This window comes from Atractosteus spatula, chromosome 14, assembly GCF_055471065.1.
Source record: "Atractosteus spatula isolate fAtrSpa1 chromosome 14, fAtrSpa1.hap1, whole genome shotgun sequence".
Lineage (NCBI taxonomy): Eukaryota > Metazoa > Chordata > Actinopteri > Semionotiformes > Lepisosteidae > Atractosteus > Atractosteus spatula.
In genome coordinates this window covers 32,491,546-32,512,634 of record NC_142719.1, presented here as the reverse complement: position 1 = coordinate 32,512,634, position 21,089 = coordinate 32,491,546, and the positions used below count along the sequence as shown (strand labels likewise).

The following is a 21,089-nucleotide window of genomic DNA, read 5'->3' as shown; positions in this document are numbered from 1 at the left end:
GTTCTTAGTTTAAAAGCATGACACGAAAAAACAGAACAGTAGAAGATGAAAACGAAACTTAAAGAGAACAACTGACTTTCATGTCTACTGGTCTTAGAGAACGGGTAAGTACTGTAACTGGTATCTGCAGAATGCAAATACTTGGGTTGAACAAACACAAAAAAAGTACTATCAAGGTTATTCTAAGAGTTGAGTTTGTTTTAATTCTCATACTGAATTATGTATAGTAAAACCCTTAATTTAAAGAAACACACAAACCCCAATAATGGGAGTGTGGAACATTTATTGGTATGGCTAGGCTTAAACCTGCTTGAGACATCCACGTGGACAAATGTATGAGGCACATGGGACCTGCTATATTATAAACCAGATGTTTTCTACATTGGCAGTGGCACTAGGAGGGATGGATATAGGTGATATTGTGACAAACACTAGGAAACAGTGACTTAAAGGCCTATTATACCCTACAGTCAGTGATCAGTGGAAAATGGAGTGTGTCCTGTACCATCGTTATGAACTTCAGATAACATTTATTTTCCTAAATATCACATCTATATACAAGATGTGAAATGAACATTTCCTTCCCCCATCCTTCCCTTATCTTGTGTGGCTGTCCTTGTGCAGGTGGGTCACAGTTAAATTGTAGTGTCTGAAATATACCAAGTCAGGTAAAAAAAAAATTTCTAGACATGCCACAAATCAATCTCAGTATCCGTTTAGAAAACATAGGGGAGAGTGGTGGTACAATGAGACACAAGTGTCTGTTGTGTTTATAGAAACCAGAAACTTTAAAGCGATTGCTCTCGTAATCACTCCTTTTTGGCATATCAACCGTAACGATGGACAATATAACAATACAACACTGTATTACAGGTGGTATAACAGAAGATATAAGCTGAAAAGCTGAAAGCTGTCTCACTGAGCCTCACCCTTTTTATTGCCCCACCTAATGTAATGATACATCAGGCAGGACACAGACATACCATCTCTGGGACATTAAAGCATCAGACATCTGCAGGGAAATGTGAAGCAATGCTCAGATAAGAATAAAACTTTTCATACATGAACATTTATTTTGTCTTTGACCAAATCATGGTAAGTAGATTAGATATCTTGTTATTTAGGTCTACAGTTGTAAAAGAACAATTGCCCAACACACTAAGTTGATTTTATCAAAAGAATGGCGGTACTGCAATACTGATTAACTTGAAATGCGAAATCTTTAATATGTGATAATATGTGAGATGCTTTGGATAAAAATGTTATATACTGGAACTGCAATTTATTCTTAGAACAATTATTGAAGTAGATCATCCTTGGTTATAGATTTAAGAGAATTATACTTTATTGATTTCAGGCACAATTATTTTAGGGGTTAATAATAGTGAGCATCCTTTGAATTGCATACAACAAAAACTAGCACAGGGTACAAACCTATACAACATGTGTGTCTCACTCTGCTCCTCTGAACTGTATCAACTATGACAAGCCCACCCAGTGGGCCTATTATTTAAGTGAGGGATAAAATAAGGTGACCATTGAAGAGAAAACATTTAGCTTTTTTAGAGGTAACTCTTAAGACACTTTAGGGTTTCCCTTTCTCACAAACCTTTGTTCTCTTTTGAACAGGACAGTGGAAAAAATATTAGGAATACAAAACTGCCTTATAAATCATTCCTCTTACCTAATTGCTTGCTTTAGTTCCAAAACAAGAAGTTTATAAGGGCCATTGCAGTTTTACTCTCTAATGTAAAGACTGGAATATTTTTTTAGTGTTTGCGTTTCTCCAAATCTCATTGTGCCCCATCTTCCATTGCACACAATGATTTACTGTTACTCATTTTATGGTGTTAACAGTTTAAAAAGAAACATTACCCATTATCACTGTTACAGTTGTGTTTTTTTAGTAACTGGTCTTCACAGCAACTTCTGACACAAACACAAGGAGAAAAATGTAAGACATTCCATTTTTTAATTGTTTACTTACAAACACAAGGTACTTATAGACCAATAAGTAAAGATAACTACTAAAATGTAAAAGATTAAAGTATGTGTCATATTGTATTACCGTGTTCAAATAAGCTGCATGACTGGGTTGATATAGAAAAAAATATATATTTCTTATTCTTTTTACAGATAAGGAGACAATTGAATGTTATACAGAAAGTAGTGCTTTCAGATAAATTAGAAGGAGCATTCAATACATGAAGAAAGTAATATACGGATTAAAAAAATAGGATTTTATAATTGCACATAGCAACGAATGCAACTAAGCCATTGTTTCCTCCTTAATGGAATTAAAGTAATAAAAACAAAAACCTTTGAATACATTAACAAAGCTAACCTTTCTACACTCCTGGAATAGTTGTGAGAGCTAAAGAATCTCGCACAGATTGAACAAACACATTCACAAGAAAATCAATTACTGCCAATAGATGTCACTCTTTCATATGAACAGAAAAATGCTCGCAACACTAATGGTTTGCACAACAGGCAATTCAGATGTTCCCCCCCTGTTCCTCCGGCCTCCCAAAGGCCTGTTTAACTGGTGCTCTACATGGTCCTTCTGTGAGTCCTGTACTCCCATCCAGAGTGTAGTTCTGCCTTATACCCTGTTTTTCTGTGCTAGGCTACAGGTTACTGCAACCTTTACCTATACAAGAAATATGCGGATTTCTGATAGTATCTAAAAATAACGCAATAAAAATAATGGATGACCAATAGAGTGAGTGTAAGAGTGTCAGTGTGAGATTATCTGTCATCATAGCAGTGTGCCGTTGTAAAAGTTTGAGGGTCTATCAGTGTGTAAGCATCTGTACAAGTGTTAGTGTGACATTATCTGTCAGTATACCACTTTGTAGCCTGATTAGAAGCTAGGCAATGATGGGACTGACCAACACAGGAATGGAAAAGTCCCAGTCCTGCACCTCACACACCTCTGCAGATAAATCCTTAACTGAACCAATGACTGTCCTGGTTGTTACCGTTGTAACTATGTTTTCAGTACTGAAAGGTTTGATACTTTATCTTCCATTTGAAACACAATCATTAAAGGGCAACCTCCTACATGTTTAACAATTAAAAACAACTTAAGAAGTCACATTTATACACCTATAATTTGGTCTGTTAAGGGGTTCAACTGATTGATCAGCTGGAGCACTCAAATCAGCAGATGTGTGGATCTCCGGGACCAAGGCTGGGAGCTCCTACTCTGAGCAAAACAAACCTGCAGCTGTTGTAGGCTGTGGACCAGCAGGCCAGAGTCACCATCTGACTGAGAATTTAAACCTGGCTCCTAGCTTTATGGTTGTTAAAGCTGCCATGGCACTGTTTCTAAGAGTAGGGGTTTATGGAAATCATAATTAAATATAGGAAAAATGTAATTAAAAATAAAAGATGTCAGGATTAAAATAAAATATTTCTCAGAACTGAATTTGTACAAGCAAATAACAAAGATGTAAGGAAGGTTATAAACAAGAGGGAGACATTCAGCCCATTTGATACCAAAAGTAGTTAATTATCAAACTACCAATTGCTAATTAGTAGTTAATTGATCGGGGATGTCATCCAGCCATTCCTTGAATGAAACCAGGATATTGGCCTAAACAACATGACTGGATAGCCATACAAAGTCCCATGGTGGATTCTGAAATAGATGACTGCTTTTGTATTCTACTGCAATGTAAATTTTGGTATCTGAAAAAGGAATAAATACAGTATAAATATATATATATATTATTTTCTTTATACAGTTTATGTCCATTTCATCTGGGCTTCCAACAGCTTAATTTCAGAAATCAGCAATTTCTGCCAGCTGATGGAAGAGAATTGCAAAAGACGGGCGGTCTTCTGGTTTCTAAGGAGAGAATTAAACAAAAACATTAGTTTTTGAAAAAAAAAATGTTCAAAAAGTTTGAAGTTTGCATCAGGAAAACTTCGTCTATCCCAACAATAACAGTACAGGTAAATTGAAAAACTCTTGTGCTGTGAATCTTTTCTTTTTTCACAGCTTAGTCTCCACGCCACAAAACTGCCAATTTTATTTGCTCGAAAAAGAAAACTATCCAGCTTTGTTGCATCTGTTGCCATACCAACTAGTGGTGTGAAAGTAGCATACTCTCTCTTGATTCATGTGCGCTCTAAGTCTTGATGCAGAGGTTTGAAATTAAAACAAACATATGAAAACGTATTATTAAAGCAGCATTTAGGTATACTGTATAAGCATATGTGTGTTAGATTTGATTTTCAGTTCATTTACTTGGCTCCTTGTTGCACTGACCTCTTTCCAGCTCCACTCCATCAGCTGATAAATGTCCTCCGAAGCGAGTCTGGGTTTAAGAAGTCGGAGGCCAGATGAAATTGAAGCTACTACCTCTCCATTTGACTGGTTCTCGTACGGCATCTTGCCCTCACTGTACACCTCCCACATGAGGACCCCTGCAGCAACGCAAAGCCGACGAGACCCTTTCATTCTTTACATTCTTACTGACTTTACAAAAAGACGGACAAGCGCATCACACAGTACATTTCTGCACATCAGAGAGCTTCAAGCCTTCGCCTTCATTGTGAGTTTGAGTCATTTGCTATGGCAACATTAACAGCCTCCCTAAAAACAGAGGTGAAGAAAGAGTATATATCTGAGTTTATCTACATCTTGAAAACTTAGTTAAGGCTTTTCTCAACTTCCGTGTGAAGCCCACACACAGACACATGTCGTATTTTCAGGAACCATCATTTCTGCCTGACTTTCTACCCAATCAAACCCTCTCTTCACATGTGGCGTTAGTCTAATGCATTCTGAAATTGATTGCATACATTTCGACATCTCTCTTACTTTATCATCCCAGGGCTTACTGCTGTCAGCAGCCACATTCTGACATACTTTTGTATTTTATTGACATATCACAAATAAGAGGAGGCTATTTGACCTACTGTATCAAGCTCATGTGACTGTGTTTACCAGTAACCTCATATCCAATAATGTACTGTACTGGGAAGAAACTGCTGAATTCCCCTTCGAATCCTTGCCTGAACTAGATAAATGTGACTAAATAGCTAATCAAACCTAATACATTTGTCACCAGGAGCAGGGAAGAAACCGGAGCACCCAGAAAAATCCCCCACAATCACAGGAAGAGCAGAATATAGGCGCCTTAAATTGGAATTGAACCCAGGACCCTAAAACTGTGAGACAGGAAACGCTCCACACTATACCACTTTTCACTGCATAGCATTATTTCATTCATTAGAACAAACTCATCTGGTGGCTGTTCTGTGTATGTCAGGTGGTGTTATACAATGCTATACCAGGTCAGCACATGAAGAATAACTATCTCACTCCGCTTCATTACTTACCAAAGGACCACACGTCTGATTTGCTGCTGAATTTGCAGTATTGGATTACCTCAGGGGCTGACCACTTCACTGGAAACTTAGAGCCATAGGAACTGGTGTATTGGTCATCCAGGACAAACCTAGGAGAAAAAAAAATCTTAAACTATATACTGCAAAGATTCCATTTCAAAAATACTTTAACACCATATGTCACAAAACATTTCTTTGTACTGCAATTTTCTTTAAGTATACAGAACAAACAATTAAGATTTTAACTTACATTAACATATCAGGGCAATGCAAAACCTTCAACCTTTTGCATTATTCAATTGCTATTACATTATCTTGTTATATGAACATATTCATATTATTTTGTTATATGAATAACAATTTGAATCTCAGACCTTGAACTGAAAAAAACTTCAAATTCATACTGTACCTTGCCATACCAAAGTCTGAGACTTTTACCACTTGATTCTCTCCAACCAAACAGTTTCTTGCGGCCTGAAAGAGAGAATATTACTGAATTCCACTAAGGTTTCAGTTTTAATGTAGTTAGATAAAGCTTTGATATGTTTGTAAACTAACTCTAAAATAACATACTTCATTTTTGTTAGTAAAACAAGAAAAAAACAGTTTGACACACAATTGTTAAAGATAATCTATATGCTGACTGCTTTGGTGTAGAGTGAAAAGCTGGAATAGAGCAAGTTTCCAGTACCAGATCCCGGTGAATGAAATTGGCACTCTCTAGGTAGGCCATTCCATCGCAAACATCCAGACACATTCCCAACAGAATATCCTGGGAAAAGCTCCCCCGCTGATTCCTCAAGTAGTCAGACAGGCACCCATACTCCATGAACTCAAACACTAAGCACATGGGAGCCGTCTGGGTAACCAGTCCATATAGCTGAACCAACTTTGGATGAGACATTTTACTGTTCCAAAACAAAAAAAAACACAAAGAAAACATAATTTTTCTCATTTTCAAAAAGCATTAGGAAAACTGCTGTAGCTATTATTTAGCAAGAAACTGATCGGTTAAGTTTGTTTTCATCTCATCCCTTGAAATCATTTTCTGCCTCTTAGCACATACATTCACTCGCACATGAGAAATACTCTCACAGTATTTCTAAAAGCATGGTGATCTGTCTTCTTTTAAGGACAGGCCTGGATATTAGAATTAGCACTAGTTTTACATCACTGAATCTAATTTGTTCCTCATCAAAATAGTGCAGTCTAAGTACAAATGTAAATCAAATGCTATTGAAAACAAGCAAGAACTACTGAACTTAATATTTGTCAAGAAACGTGAAACTGTTGCTTTGTCCTCTTTAGATTGTGAAAAGAGATTTTGCCTCACATGGTCACTCTGAGGTAAAATCAGTGTAAAATGAGCAGAAACAACAGCTCAGCTACCGATTCTCTCTACACTTTTCCAAAAGCAATTTAAATCTCTTATACAAAGTTTTCTTTTGGAAGAACATGGATGTGGAAATGATTAAGAAAGGACTCACGCCATGACTTTTGCCTCCTCTTTAAACTCCTCTTCAGACATCGCCCCCTCCCGCACCATCTTGATGGCGACTTTCAGGTTGTCGTTGCTGTGCCAGTAACCCAGCTGCACCACCCCAAACTGGCCGCTCCCCACTTCTTCAACAAAGCTCAGCTCCGACGGCTCGATCTCCAATATGTCTGGTTAAAAAAAATGAACCGGAAAACGGTTTGGAAAATGGCTAGATAGAGCAGATGTAGAGCAGATCCTCTATGTGATAATAACCCTTTTGAAGCAGCATGAATTTTAATTAGAAGTGCTTTTACCCTCCTAACATTTTATTTTCACTGAGAATCCATCCTCTGATATCCCAAAGAACCGATTTAACACAGTTTTGTTTGTTTCTCTAGCAGAAAGTTTAATGGTGTTTTTTTCTGAAAGGACCATCACTACTGTTTCAACTATACAATATGTAGCATTTTCCAAAAGGAATACAAAGTAAAATTTTGTAAAAGCCTTTTTTTCTTAGGACCTGCTAGCAGTTGCATACACCGAAACAGAGTTTTTTTTCAGCACTGGAAATTCTTGTCTTTTTTTAGCGCACAAGCCTATACAGTATAACCAGTTTTACACTTTTCAGAGGTGAGGTATCCCACAAAATATAATCTTATTTGAATGCTTTGCTAAAACATATACATGTGTCGCATTACAAAGATCTTAAACATGTATTTAAGAGACATACAATTACTTAGACAGCAATTTATGGATTAAAAGGAACAAGTAAAGGTTTATTCCATGCTGAAAAGAGAAGAAAAGAAACACAGCATTTCGGCTGTGAAGCCTTCTTCAGATGTCACACCTAAAGAAGGCTCCACAGCCAAAACTCTGTGTCTTTTCTTCTCTTTTACTTGTTCCCTTGCAGCCTACAAAAACTGACCCACTTAAATTTATGGATTAATACTCTCTAACAGGTGTCTGAATGCAAGGAGGAATCATGACTCTGAAATGTTCATGTTTTTCAATTTTCTGAAGAGCCGAAGAACGTTACTGAAGAGACTTGCTCTGTTGTGAAACTTGAGTGATTCAACACCTAAGCAAGCTGAAAAACTCATTCCAGCTTACTCTTACTCTTTGTTGCGGTAACAGTTAAGCAGAAAGGACTCAGGTCTGGATTCCTATGTGCCTTTCTTTTCTAAAACGCGCGCAACTGTGCTAAGAGAGCTCAGAGGGTAGATTTTCAACCCATAGGCTCCATCTGCAGCTATTATAACCCCCTCAGTTGTCTCCCCGAGCAGAGGGACTTTCTTTCTGTATTACAGTTGTTTGCTGCTCATTCATTAGGCTTTTGTGACGAAATGGATCATAAAGTTTTGTAGCCAATAATTCAGGTTAAGTTTCCTTCCTTTTGTTAGCTCCGGATTTCTTTGCATGTACATACTGTACTAGTATATTGGTTAGTAATTTTCCCTTAGTGTAATTCACTCTTCCAAAGAAGCTTATTTTCTCATCGCCAGTATGTCTGAAAACATAAATGTTATGCACAGCTTTATTTTACTTAAGTATTTTATCACCCCTTCTTTGTACACCACCTCACAAATCTACCGCATGAAGCAATATTTACCAGCTGGAAAACCTGCTGGTCTCGGAGCTCTTTCTCTCCTTGTAGAAACAGGATGCCTCAGTCTTGTAATGAGACCTGTTGAGATTACGGATAAAAGAATCACAAACTCTTTAGTGTACGCAGACTTCAGTGACAACGCAAACTTGTTAAAAGCTAATAAGTTCATTTTCTTAAGTCCTTTGCCACACAAATGTGGGATTGTCACGCTCATACCATTTAATGAAGACACAAAGAGAAAAACAATTATTGTTGCACTAGGCAATAGGAAAAGCACTGCATAAATACCATATTATCTAATTGTATAAAGTACTGCATATAGCATAGAATAGTTGTCTGTTGCATTTGGAATTCCTGTTACTGAATTGTGACTGATGCTGCAATTTATAAATATTCCAAAACTCAAATTGTAAGACAAACTCAAATTCAAATCATTTGTTGAAAGGTTGTGTGTTGAAGGATGGTATTTCAACATACATTGACATTTATAATGAAGTTCAGATGCCTAAACGTTCTTTCTGCTAAGTTTTTGATGATTGTTGAGCTATTTTGAGCTACAGTACTAAGCCTTTTTTATGCGTTTTATTTTGTTGCATCTCCTAGTATAGGAGGACATATGTCACATCAAGGAATCTGTTGAGCTGTAGTCAATTTAGTTATAGGAATAAAAACGATTGCACACAACCCATGATGCCCTTGAGCGCCAGAGATTCAAACTCCTTTCTCCTTCATTTTCAATGAATGCTGTTTATACAGATGATAAAATCTGAAATAGATCAATTCTCCCTGCCTCCTACATTGGTCATTCTTAAGAGGGAGAACACACCTGACACACTTGCTACACTGGTAACAAGGGAATTGATATTTATTTTATGATCTATTTGTGTATTAGCCTTTAGAATATGATGAATATATACTAGGTAAAATCAACTGGAAGGTAATGTTTTGTCATGTATTATATCTCATTTTATTTTTGTGACATGCCTTGCAATAAAATAAATACTACCATGATCATTTTCAACAGTTGCAGTTTTCTTTTTACTTAAAATCTTATTTTTTTCCAGGGGTTGTTTTAGGAAGCTGGACCACCAGCAGCAGCAGACAAGTGAGTGACAAAGTACACACTGTAAGTACAAGGTGTGAAATAAGTTTAACAACAGGAAAAAGACGAAGCTACAAAGTAGGCTTTTAAGATCAAAGGCACAAAGAAATACATTTTCTCAAAACATTTCCAGGAAAGCAATGAGGATGTTTAGGAGCCCTTGTTGTTAGATCATGTATTCAAGAGATAAATATAGTGTAACATACCTGCAGCGTTGTGCTGGTGGTAATATATGAGTTCTGGAATGGAGCTGAAGATGTATTTTTCTGCCAGGTAATATTTTGTTTCTCCTGTTGTGGTCTCTCTGATCTGGTAATGTTTGACTCTTGGATTATTTTCCCCATTAGATCTGAAATTTAAATCATTCACAATGGAGCAGAGTGTAAATTGAAAAAGGTGATTTTTTTTTTGTCTTTTAGTCAGGATTCCTGCGAATGTAATCCAGATGAAGGGCATGAAATGTTCATTCTCTAATTCTAACTCAGACTATTCTGGTTCGAATGATGGTTTGGGTTATTCTGAAATCGAAACAGACTTGTTTTGTATAGTCTGGATGCCACATGACACAAATTTGTTTTTTTTATATGAATTTTGCAGTGGCCAGTCTGTCTCTCTTCAATAATACAAACACATACAGGCAATCATACTGTACAGTTGTCTCTACAGAAAAAAAAGCGTTTCAAGCAGTTCTGTAGTTTTCTTCCTTGCTTTGTGAACTTGTTTAGTCTATGCTCTGACCGGCCGTTCAAGCTAAAAATATTTTGTGATTTTCATGGTTTGCAGACAAACCATCTACAGTATAGGTTTCAAAACATGACATTTTTTTTACCGGTTGGAGTTTCTTAGGAGGTCCTCCCAATGACGAGGAGTGGTAAAAGGGTTCATTTAAAATACACCAAATAAAGAACTGGACATTTCGAAACCACGGAAGGTGGAGCATTAAAAACCCATGCTAACTACAAAATGATAAAACGACAACTAGAAGGATTTATTTCAGTGCCTGTGTACACCAACAGTGTCTGGAGCACTTCACAGGGTAAAAACAAAACCACACGAAAAAGAGAAAAAAAAATAAAAATAACAAGAAGGAGAAATAAAGACATAAAAATAGAGATGCAAAAGTGCAAAGGGCAGAAAAGGTAGACAATGATTGAAAACCTGACTGAACAGATACTGTACAGTATGTCTTGAGTCTCAGTAATAATTACCCAAGAGCTTTTGTTAACACAGACACTGTGTACACTCCAGCGTGCCGTGAGTCTCTCACCATGAAAGCTCCTTCCTTGTCCTGTAAATATTTCAATATTTGTGCCTCAAAATACAGCATTTAATTTAAATAACACAGTGCATACAATACAACCTGTTATAATATTTGACATATTTTGAGAGGCATTAAAAATACAAATGATAATAGCCACAAATTATTGCCAGAAATCGTTTCACTCACTTCATTTCCAAACAATCAATTAATCAAACATGAAAAACTCATCTCATTTACTTCCAGATTTGTAACCCTACATGTAAGGAACTGTGGTCTGCAGATGCGCAAATGTGGATGGGAGTGTGGCATGTAACATATTCACGTTACTGCTCCTAATAAGTGTGGGTATGAAAAAGCTGGGGGTAATGAGCGCTGAATGTGGCTGAATAAAAATGCTACAAAGTAGAAGGGAAGTGGTCATTGAAAAGCCGAGGGCGGAAACTCATTGTCCAGGGTCACCTGGAGATACGCACCAGCTGACAATATCACATCCTTGTGACAATGTACATGCAGCATGTCCCGACAACATGTTCATATGTGTATTGTTTCTGCCTAAGAAATAAATGAGTCTGTATTTTGTTTTTTTGTTTTTTAGTCAATTCTAATGCTAAACTCATGTTTATGTTCAAGGCCTCTCAATTACATACATAAGTCACAACAGGGACTAAGCAGAATAATACCGTAGCTAAAACTGATGTATAGACAGAAAACATCGCTTTTATTCATCGGCACTGCGTTGGTGGAAATTAAACTGATTCGGGTGGGAAAAGGAAAGTAATGCTATAAACATACTCATGTTTTCAGTTTTATTTGATTCTAATAACATGTAAAACAGCTTTAAATCAAAAGGCACTGCAGTTTCACCTTATTAGTAAAATAAACCCAATGCTCTTCGTATTTAGCCACTGTGTGTTACTTGGAGTACCATTGCAACAGCAAACTAAATCTATCTTCAGAGTGGAAGAGCAATTTGTATTTTTGGATTTTGGGAACAAGGGCGATGTATTGTATCTCATTTATGAAACGTCTATAACATTGCGAACCTTTGTCGTGCAGGTTATGAAGAAAAAACACTACAGGTTGCAGACAGGAAATCCCCAACCAGAAGTGTGGCTTGAAAGCCTGAATGTAGAAAACTAAGTTTCTTGCAACTGCACATCCTGCAAATGTGGCTTTCACCTCTGCAGAATGAAGTGCTGTCCTGGTTTAATGTGCATCTGCTTGAAAGCTTACAAGACCTGTTGGATCTGTGGTAACGTAATGTCAAGAAGCAAGACTGCAGCGCATGTAAGAGTTGGAGTTTATTGTGCAGCAGGTAGAAATGGTCCTATTCGTACTAAGAATTAAAGCAAATCTCAGAGAAACATTTTTTCTATTTGAATGGCTGTACCTCTTTGAAGAGCAGTTGCTCAGCTCTTGTTCTGGTTATATCCTTGTTGTACCATCTATAACAGAAAACCAAGCCTTGGTTTAGGGTTATTCTAAAACCAAACGGGCACAATCATGAAACTTCATTCACAAACATGCATATATTGTATTCACTGTATATAAATCAATGAAAAGGAGTGACACATACAAAACTCACTATCTGATATATTTTGAGTTTTTTGTGATAACCATATTTGCATGCAATAATACTTTTTGTGAGATGGGAAATTTTGTCAAGGGAAAAAATTCTAACAAAGTACCTTAAAATTAATTTAAATTGTAAAATGAATAGAATGTTGAACTTACTCATGATGTTCTATGCCTTCCGGTGATTTCACAATGACGTAGCTGCTTGGAATATAACCTTGGTCACTGGGGAAGTGAAAAAAAACATTACCTTACCATTAAAGTGACAAAGTTCAACAGGCGTTTGAGAGATTCATGATCAGCTAAACTCAGGGGCCAAGAATGATACAAAATCCTTTTGAGATATGAAAAGTAGATTTTAGGCTTTCAATATTATAGTTATCAGAGCCCTCAAAACACAAAAATGAAATATTGTGAGAGAATTTAACATTGATCGTACAATACCAGTGGCTGGCTAGCATGGCAAATACTCAAGTCACTGAATAAATCAGCTTTGAGCAATGACCTACTTTCAAGGGTATGATGTGTCATTTACCCTTTTGCATCTTGCACAATCCACCAGTATGGGTCTGACTGGTCTATGACAATGTATTCCTCATTCCTGTACAGTGGAAGATCTCGCTCCCTTGCTGGTGAGAAGTCGTGGATGGCAACCACGACGAGCTCCCCAGGATCAGAAAAGCACCTCTGGGGAAAAAGAGAGAGGAAATGCATTGAAAGCAATGCTTTTGGTCTTTATATAAGGGAATCTCTTCCATATAAGGGCGGAGCGGTGGCACTGTGGCTAAGGATCTGCGCTTGTGGCTGGAAGGTTGCCGTTTCAAATAAATGGCTGACCCTGCGCTCTGACCATAAAGCTTCTCTCTCCCCGTCTGTGTGTCTCATGGAGAGCAAGCTGGGGTATGTGAAAAGACAAATTCCTAATGCAAGAAATTGTATATATGTATATAAGTGATCTTATCACTCACAGTGAAGGAAGGCTTTGGCTACAAAGACTGCAGACTGCATTATTTTAAATTGTGTCTATAAAAAAATATATATATACAGAAAAAGAAAAATTCTCTACCAAGAGGATAATAAAAAACAAAACAGGGGAGTAGCAGGCTAGAGAAAAACCAACACACATGTAACTCAGTACAAATGTCAAGTTATATGTTATTTATTTTAGTTTATGGCTCTCCTGAAAGCACTGCATGTTTGTGCCTACAGAAATTGGCTGAGGAAATCAAACTAATGTATTCCGTTCAAGCTCTGAGAAAGCTGTACTAACTTAAGACTGCCCCCCATCTATTATCCTCGTAAGATGTTTAAAAGTGAACACATAGAAATATGATGGGCATTTTCCAGTCCAGAGGCAAAGTGCAATGTTGTCATATTAAAGCTTATACGATTATAGCTAAAGGCATGAGAGTAAGAGTTGCTAAAAGACAGCAAACTGTACCACAATAAAGATTTCAAATGTTAGCTTGCTAGACTGCAATATAATCGGAATTTAAATACCTTTTATTTAAGGCTTCAAAAAATCACACTCTCTGTATGTTGTTCTTCATACTGATAAAAATGAACTGCTTGGTTTTCAGCAAAAAGCAGTTAACATTACATATCTTCAAAAAACACAGTGCATTCACCTTCTCTGCAGATGCAGTCTTTTACTGCATTTCTGTTACTACTAATGCATTTCAACCATTTCTTAAAATTCAGGAGAGTATATGTACTAATATGTTCTCTTTGGGGGAAAAAAAACAACAAAAAAACTCACTTGTAGCTCTGGTGTTGGAGGTAGTGGCTTGGGAGCTGTGAAATAAAACAAAATATTACTGAAAGTCGTTTCTGAGAGCTGGATCTCAAACTCTGTATATGCTAGTGAAGGTTATCTCAACTGATTAAGAATCTGCTTTCGTTTTATTTTGGTTTCATTACGTTTTGAGAAAGGGCATCACAGTGATCAGCATTGCTACCTCGCAGTGCTTGTGCCCATGGCTCAGTTCCTAGGGTGCTGTCTGTGTGGAGTATGCATGTTCTCTCCCCATGTTTGTGTGGGTTTCCTCTAGGTGCTCCAGTCTCCCCCCACCCCCACCCCAGTCCAAAAACATGCTGGTAGAGTAATTGGTTTCTGGGAAAACAAGCCCTGGTGTGAGTGTGTGTCTGGGTCTGGGTCTGTGAGTGTGTGTCTGGGTCTCTGTGTGCCCTGAAATGGACTGGGGTCCTGTCCAGGCTGTACCCTGCCCTGCGTCTAGGCCTTGCCAGGATAGGCTCTCGATCCCCTGCAGCCTTGAACTGGATGAAGCTGCTAGAATCACCCCTCTTTTTCAACTGGTGAAATAATGTCTCCCACCTGGTCACCTGGTCAGCTGTGGGTGAAAGATCAATTTATCGGATGAAGTAGGTCCCCTTCTATATGTGAAATACTTCAGGATCCTTTGGGTGTGGAAAATACTATATGAATGTGAGGATGCATGAAGTATATGGTGGAAAACGGCAAAAATAACTTCTTTTGTTTAGAAAATGGGAATGTTTTGGGAACTCACATCATCCACATGGGTGGATGTCCTACTTAAAATCAAGTACCGATAGATCTGTGTGCAATGCATATTGTTTTCTTGGACCACTGCCAGTTCAAGTTATGGCTCATTGTGTTTTCAGTTTTCACTGAACTCATCAAATGTGTAGTCTGTAGGTGTTCCCATAGAAAAGCGGGGCTACCTATATTTCACTAGAAGGCACGGATGCTCAGCACTACTGTCCTGCATTGCTGGGGTCTGGAATCAGTTCCAGACCTGGAGTGTTACAGTATCTGTGTGGAGCTTGTATGCTCTCCTCGTGTTTGCGTGGGTTTATTCTGGGTGGAGCAAAACATACTGGCGGGTAAATCGGCTTCTGGGAAAACAGGGTGGACCTCACCTTGCACCCGTTGCTTGCTGGGATAGGCTCTGGCTCCCCATACTGGGTGAGGTCAGGCAAAGAGTTCAGGAGCTTGGTAAGTGATATATATATATATCACTTATATATTAAGTGATATATAGAATTTGACAGTAATGTAGTGATTTCTTTCCCATCTTCACTTGGTTTTGCTTCTGTGCGTTTTTCTTCTTAAGAAGGAAGGTTTTTATTAAGTAGAATGTAGAATGTAGAATGTACTCTCTTAATGAGAGTAGTAGACACTATTCTAGCACTCTCTTAAAGTAGCAAATACTCTATAATAAAATCTATAAATGTCAAATCAACTAATAACAGAAGAAGCTCCCCAATGCTGTTACAGAATGCAAACATTCCATTCCAATTAGAAAACTGTTTTAAAAGTTATTAACTGAACACAATACAGAGTGTTTTCTCCAGAACCCCAGAGAGAAAACCTGTTCAAACTTACTCGGTGTGGTGGGGTCGTATTGAACACAGCCTGTAGCCAGCTTGTCAGCCTGAGAGCAGCAGATCCACTTTCCATCCACCCAAAAGTTGGGATGGTATTTGTGAGCTAAAACATTATTTTTTGTTTCTTGAAAGGAAAAGAAATAGATCATAGATTTTAAATACAACAACTTAATATGGAGCAAAAATATTCATGTCACTGCCTTTCAATAATCCTCAATCACCATCAATCATCATCAGCATGATCAAGAGAAACTAAGAAACACACACTGAAAGGATATATAATCATTAATACGTGAATTTGTTAACACTATGCCCATTCATTTAAATATTTGGAAAAAAACACTTTACTTACCCTCTTTCAATGCAGATACCCATCTATGACGGCTTTCTTTATCAGGTGCAAAAACATACAAGCAGTAGTTGTCATGAACAACCTAGAGATAACACAACTGTATTACTTTATTATCTCTCGAAATCCTGAAAACTTGTAAGAAGAGAGATAAGCTTTAATGCACCTGCTATTTCCCTTAATGAAGAAATCCAAGAGCTCCTTTCAACCCTATCTGACTGATATTGCAGTTATTTGCACAGAGGAGATAAAGGTAACAGCTGATGGAGCCCAGCTCAATGCAGGTCATGCTCTATGCCCATGTGACTGTGCAATGATCAAGCATCTAAGTCAGTGGTATCTAAGATAATTCTTGAATGCTTTCATTGGACACAATTATTTGATCTCATAATACCCAATTACCTCTAATTGAACTAATTGTCAGGGGCATGCAATTAAACTAAATTATTGCTATTGATTGCTTTTTCGGAAGATAAAGATCCCAACTAAAGCATTTCTTGAACCTTAAGAAGGTATTAAAAATTAGGTATTGAAAAATATGTAAGAACATTTCTTGCACAAGTAGGCGCTAATTGCACATGCTGTGGAATTGTTTACCTGAGCATCAAAACCCATACATAACATACAGTATCCAATGGGAAGAGTTACACTCACCTGAAAAGGATATTTAAAACTGCATGGTATTGAGCAGCCACTTCGAACAATCTCGACACACTTGATTCTTGAGAGCTCAATGGAGCCTTTCAGTGTCGGTTTTTTCTGAGAAACGGAAGAAACACAACTCTTCACCTTCTACTACGCACTCTGCAATACCCAAAAGCATGTCTAGCCACTTGTGCAATTTAAATCATTATCTGTCTGATATTTTTTTCCTCATGTAGAATGTAGATTCGGATTCTAAGCAGTACAGATGAACAGATAAACAGAATTTCATACAGACACGAAAAAGTAATTTTAGATACACACACATTCCCTCCTGCATCGGTCCTATCAAATACCTTTTTCATCCTTTGAAAAGACTTAGGGAAGAAGGTTTTTGCAGTTTGTGGGCTATGTTGGACCCTGCACTTGTGTATGCATTGAAAATGGAACCCACTTAGCAATAGTGTCGCTAAAAAGATATTTGGGCTTCAAATACACAGAATAAGTACATTAAAAAAATGTATAATGTTCCAGCATTAATCAGGAGACACAAATTCCCAATATCCCTGAGGGGATAACCATCTGGTCCTGATATCCCTCATTCTCCCTTTCCAGGAATGATGACCTTCCTTTGAGTATTTTTGTGCTGTTTTTAAAAATAGTTAAAAGTGAATACAGGCTGAGAGGACAAGAAAGTCTTACAAGATCTTAAAATTGACATTAATTAACCCCTGTCTGGGAAACAGAGCATTGATGATAAAGAGAAGGCCATCCATCACATATGATGTCATCACCCTTTGCCTTTGAAATGTTTAGGCAATTAATTATACATTTTGAATATAAAATTCTATTTATGAAATGATAGCATAGCCTGTTGCACTGTACGGATTATACGATAATCCTTATACAGCACACAGACAACAAAACATCGCTGCTTCCCACAGCTTCATGAAAGTGCATGGAGTGTTCCTCCAGCTCCGAAGCTCTTGTTTAATCGAAGATCCCAGTAGTATGTACTGTATATATCCCCTTCTCATTTCTAGGAGGTTACTGTTTGTAAAATGTTATGGATTTTCTGTGAATCTCTGAAGTTCCCAGTTCAAAGGTGCCTCTGTGCAAACTGTTGTGGACAAAAAAACTTTTTAAATATGGTTGAAAAGTTCTTTAAGAGCAGTCTTTGTTAAATTCAGCTGCATACTCTACATACTTGTGCCTGAACATAATTGTGGCTCATCATGTGGCGTTCCCTGAGCAGTTTTCATAGAAATATGAACAGATATGGAATTTCAAACAAAAAATCTTTTACAACTGATGGATGGATTATTTTCAAGTTATTATGACATAAAAGACCGAGTGGACCTTCTACATTTGTAATGTCTACACAGATTTATCATGTTTCTAAATCATCTGACAAATTTACTTGGCATCTTCTGTACCAGGAGACATGATCTTTAAGGGGAAAGACATAGAACGTTTTTCTTTAAAAACAACTTTTAATCAACTATATGTAACTTATTTTGTAACTCATTTTTTTCTAATATGTATGTTATTTAACTTGTTGTTGTTGGTGCTGCTATTCTGTGCGCTGTTAATGTCTGTGTATTCTCTGTATTGGAGCACACATGCAAATACACATTTCAGTGCATATGACAATAAACTAAACTGAACTAATGTATATACAGTATGTTCAGCACGTAATGAATATAGATTAAATACTATTCAAAAGCTGTTTTACAAATTCTGTTACATTCTAATAACATTTTAGCTCACAATTTATTTATTTTTTACTTTAAAAAGACTGCCTCAAACAAAAAAAAAAGTTTTGTAGATTACACATGGAGGCATTTGGGATTAAGAGATTTTACACCATGGGTGGAAGATTTATCCATCACTTCAATACTTTGTTTGCCAAAGATAAGCAATTGTTAACAGACTAATCAGAAACACCTTATTCTACAGGCTTTATAAAGTATCTACACATATTGTATTGCTAATTGTCACACTGGTTAATAGAAAATATAAATATATAAATATAGAAAAATATCTGCTGTTCACGTGCAATTGCTTACTCTTTATTATATGATTATATTAGCATGACTATAATATTATGACCTTATATCTATATTACAGTACATACAAAAAATGCACTCAAATCTATTTTAAAGGTTGAATTGTGGAATTGACACATATATATTGGGAAAAGGACATTCAACCTTGAAATATAAATTTAACAACCTCATATGAATTAGACCTGCAAAATAAGGCAAGAAGATTTACAAGTACAATTTATCGATGTTGTCTGAAACAACCATTCTCTAGCAATGATGTTAGAGTTCACTTGTTTATTACTTTTAAATGGATAAAAGCAAAGCTGTAGCTTGTTTTGTAAAAATCAGGTAAACATGAGTCGACAAATAAGACAGACTAATTTGATTCCACCTGGGGTGTGGATCATGATATTGCTACTACACAAAACACTAATCAATGTACAAAGACAAATAAGCAAGAACTTCAACATGTAGCCTGTTCAGCTGTAACTTTGAAGATTAAAGTCAGGGAGGGTTATGTTTTTATCTGAACGTTTCCATGTTGGTCAACAACAATTCCCATATTTAACAAAACAACTGAATTAAATATATGCTAAAACTCCCAACATTGTGTAAAAACAAAAAATGTATTTCAGGCTTACAAATGTTGTAATATTGCTCTTAAAATACACAAAATAATGAACAACTGAGGTCCAAGGCAAGAACAATACAATTAACTCCCCATAAGAATTGCCTCAAACGAACAGAAAATAGGCATGTTGATTCAATACATTTAAACACAAAATACTAAGCTAAAAAAAGCATAAAAATGACATCAAACTCACAGATGGAGGAATAATTGTAAATTGTGAATGTTGTGTCTGTGTTAGATATTTACCACGGTGGAATTTCTGGGGAATATACTGCATCTAGTAAAAACTTTGTTTTAAGTTATTTAATTTGATGCTGTTTTAACATAGTCTTACATATGCTTATCCAATTATGTTAGTTCTAAAACTAGCCTTTCATGGATATTAGTAGATATGCATCTTTTTATTTAATGCTTGGGGGTGGATGTAACGCATGTATCAAAATTAATTTTAAAAATTGAACTGTATGTAGTAATATATTTACGTAGACCATCATAGCTGTTTTCTACATGTTGACATCCATAGGATATTAATTCTTCCTTGAAACTCAGACACGGTGTCTGAAATGGCAAGTTATTAATTTTATGCTTTACCAAGAAATAAAATCCTTTTGACATCTTGAAATGTTTGTGCATTATACGCTGCAATAACACAGAACCAAAAGAAACCCGTTTTAACTCACGCCACTATATCAATGATTTAACTGCATTATGCCACAGGCGATAGTTTCAGGATAAATTAATACAGAAGACTATGAAGTTTAGCGTAACTCTGATTGCACATCACCTTCTGTTTAATTTTCTTTTTCCAAGATAACTCCGGTTGTGGAACTAGATCGCGCTAAACAGTGCTGAAGACATATCGTGCTCGTTTCACGTGCCCCTCTTGGACACATTAGGTTCGTGTATAAAATACACTTGTATTGCAGTAATTCTACTTTTATCATTGAGAGTAAGAGTGAAATGACGTTACATACCCCAGGGCGATGTTCGAAGTAAGCCAGTTCATCTTTACTTAAAACGAAATATCTTTGTTTGTAATTGCAAGGTGAGGTTCTTCGTTTCTGCTGGGATTTCTTGAAAAGAAACTCTTCTAAAATGATTTGTCTATTCATCCTAAAGAAAATGATCCGTCATGGAGAAACCTTTCACTAGAGTCGAAAGAGAAGAACCGAGACAGTGTACTGTTAGTTTGGTATGGTGCTTACACAATTAAAAAAAAATGCAATGCACTATCTTCAAAACAATCAAGAAGTATATGAGGTACTTAGTTTCCGGCAAGGCAGCAGGCAAAACCACTTCCTTCTGAATTCTGTTCGTAAATTAAAATCTTTCCAAAAATAAACCGACTTTTTAAATGTATATATACATTTACAAATACAAATATACACGTACAGAACTATAGTTTATACAATTTATATTTTTGGGAGTGGAACTGAAAGCTGTAACATATTAATACATTCGTCACTTTAAATGATATCCGTGCTGTGTACAGTAGTGACTGTACAGACATCTTAAATTATAAATAATCCCTTAGATTATGAGTCATCTGTCCACCCACTGATTTGCATCACACAAACATTATGTATCCCACGAATATTTAAACACATCTAATGATATAAATAGGTAAAAAAAAAATAAAACGGGGATATAAAATTATGTTTTTAA

The 21,089-nt window shown here is 36.6% G+C and overlaps 1 protein-coding gene across 1 annotated transcript; it reads right to left on the bottom strand.

Moving 5' to 3' along the window:
• Positions 1-1,955: 1,955 nt before the first annotated feature.
• itk (IL2 inducible T cell kinase) lies at positions 1,956-20,652 on the bottom strand. Its single transcript, XM_088933139.1, has 17 exons — positions 20,399-20,652; positions 16,758-16,862; positions 16,107-16,188; positions 15,753-15,878; positions 14,145-14,179; positions 12,921-13,072; positions 12,545-12,610; positions 12,201-12,255; positions 10,758-10,837; positions 9,756-9,898; positions 8,451-8,525; positions 6,852-7,029; positions 6,056-6,272; positions 5,774-5,838; positions 5,356-5,474; positions 4,280-4,437; positions 1,956-3,856 (listed from the first exon to the last, which is right to left on the bottom strand). The coding sequence occupies exons 1-17, from the start codon at positions 20,534-20,536 to the stop codon at positions 3,791-3,793; spliced, it is 1,860 nt and encodes a 619-aa protein (XP_088789265.1). The 5' UTR covers positions 20,537-20,652; the 3' UTR covers positions 1,956-3,790.
• Between the last annotated feature and the right edge of the window lie 437 nt (positions 20,653-21,089).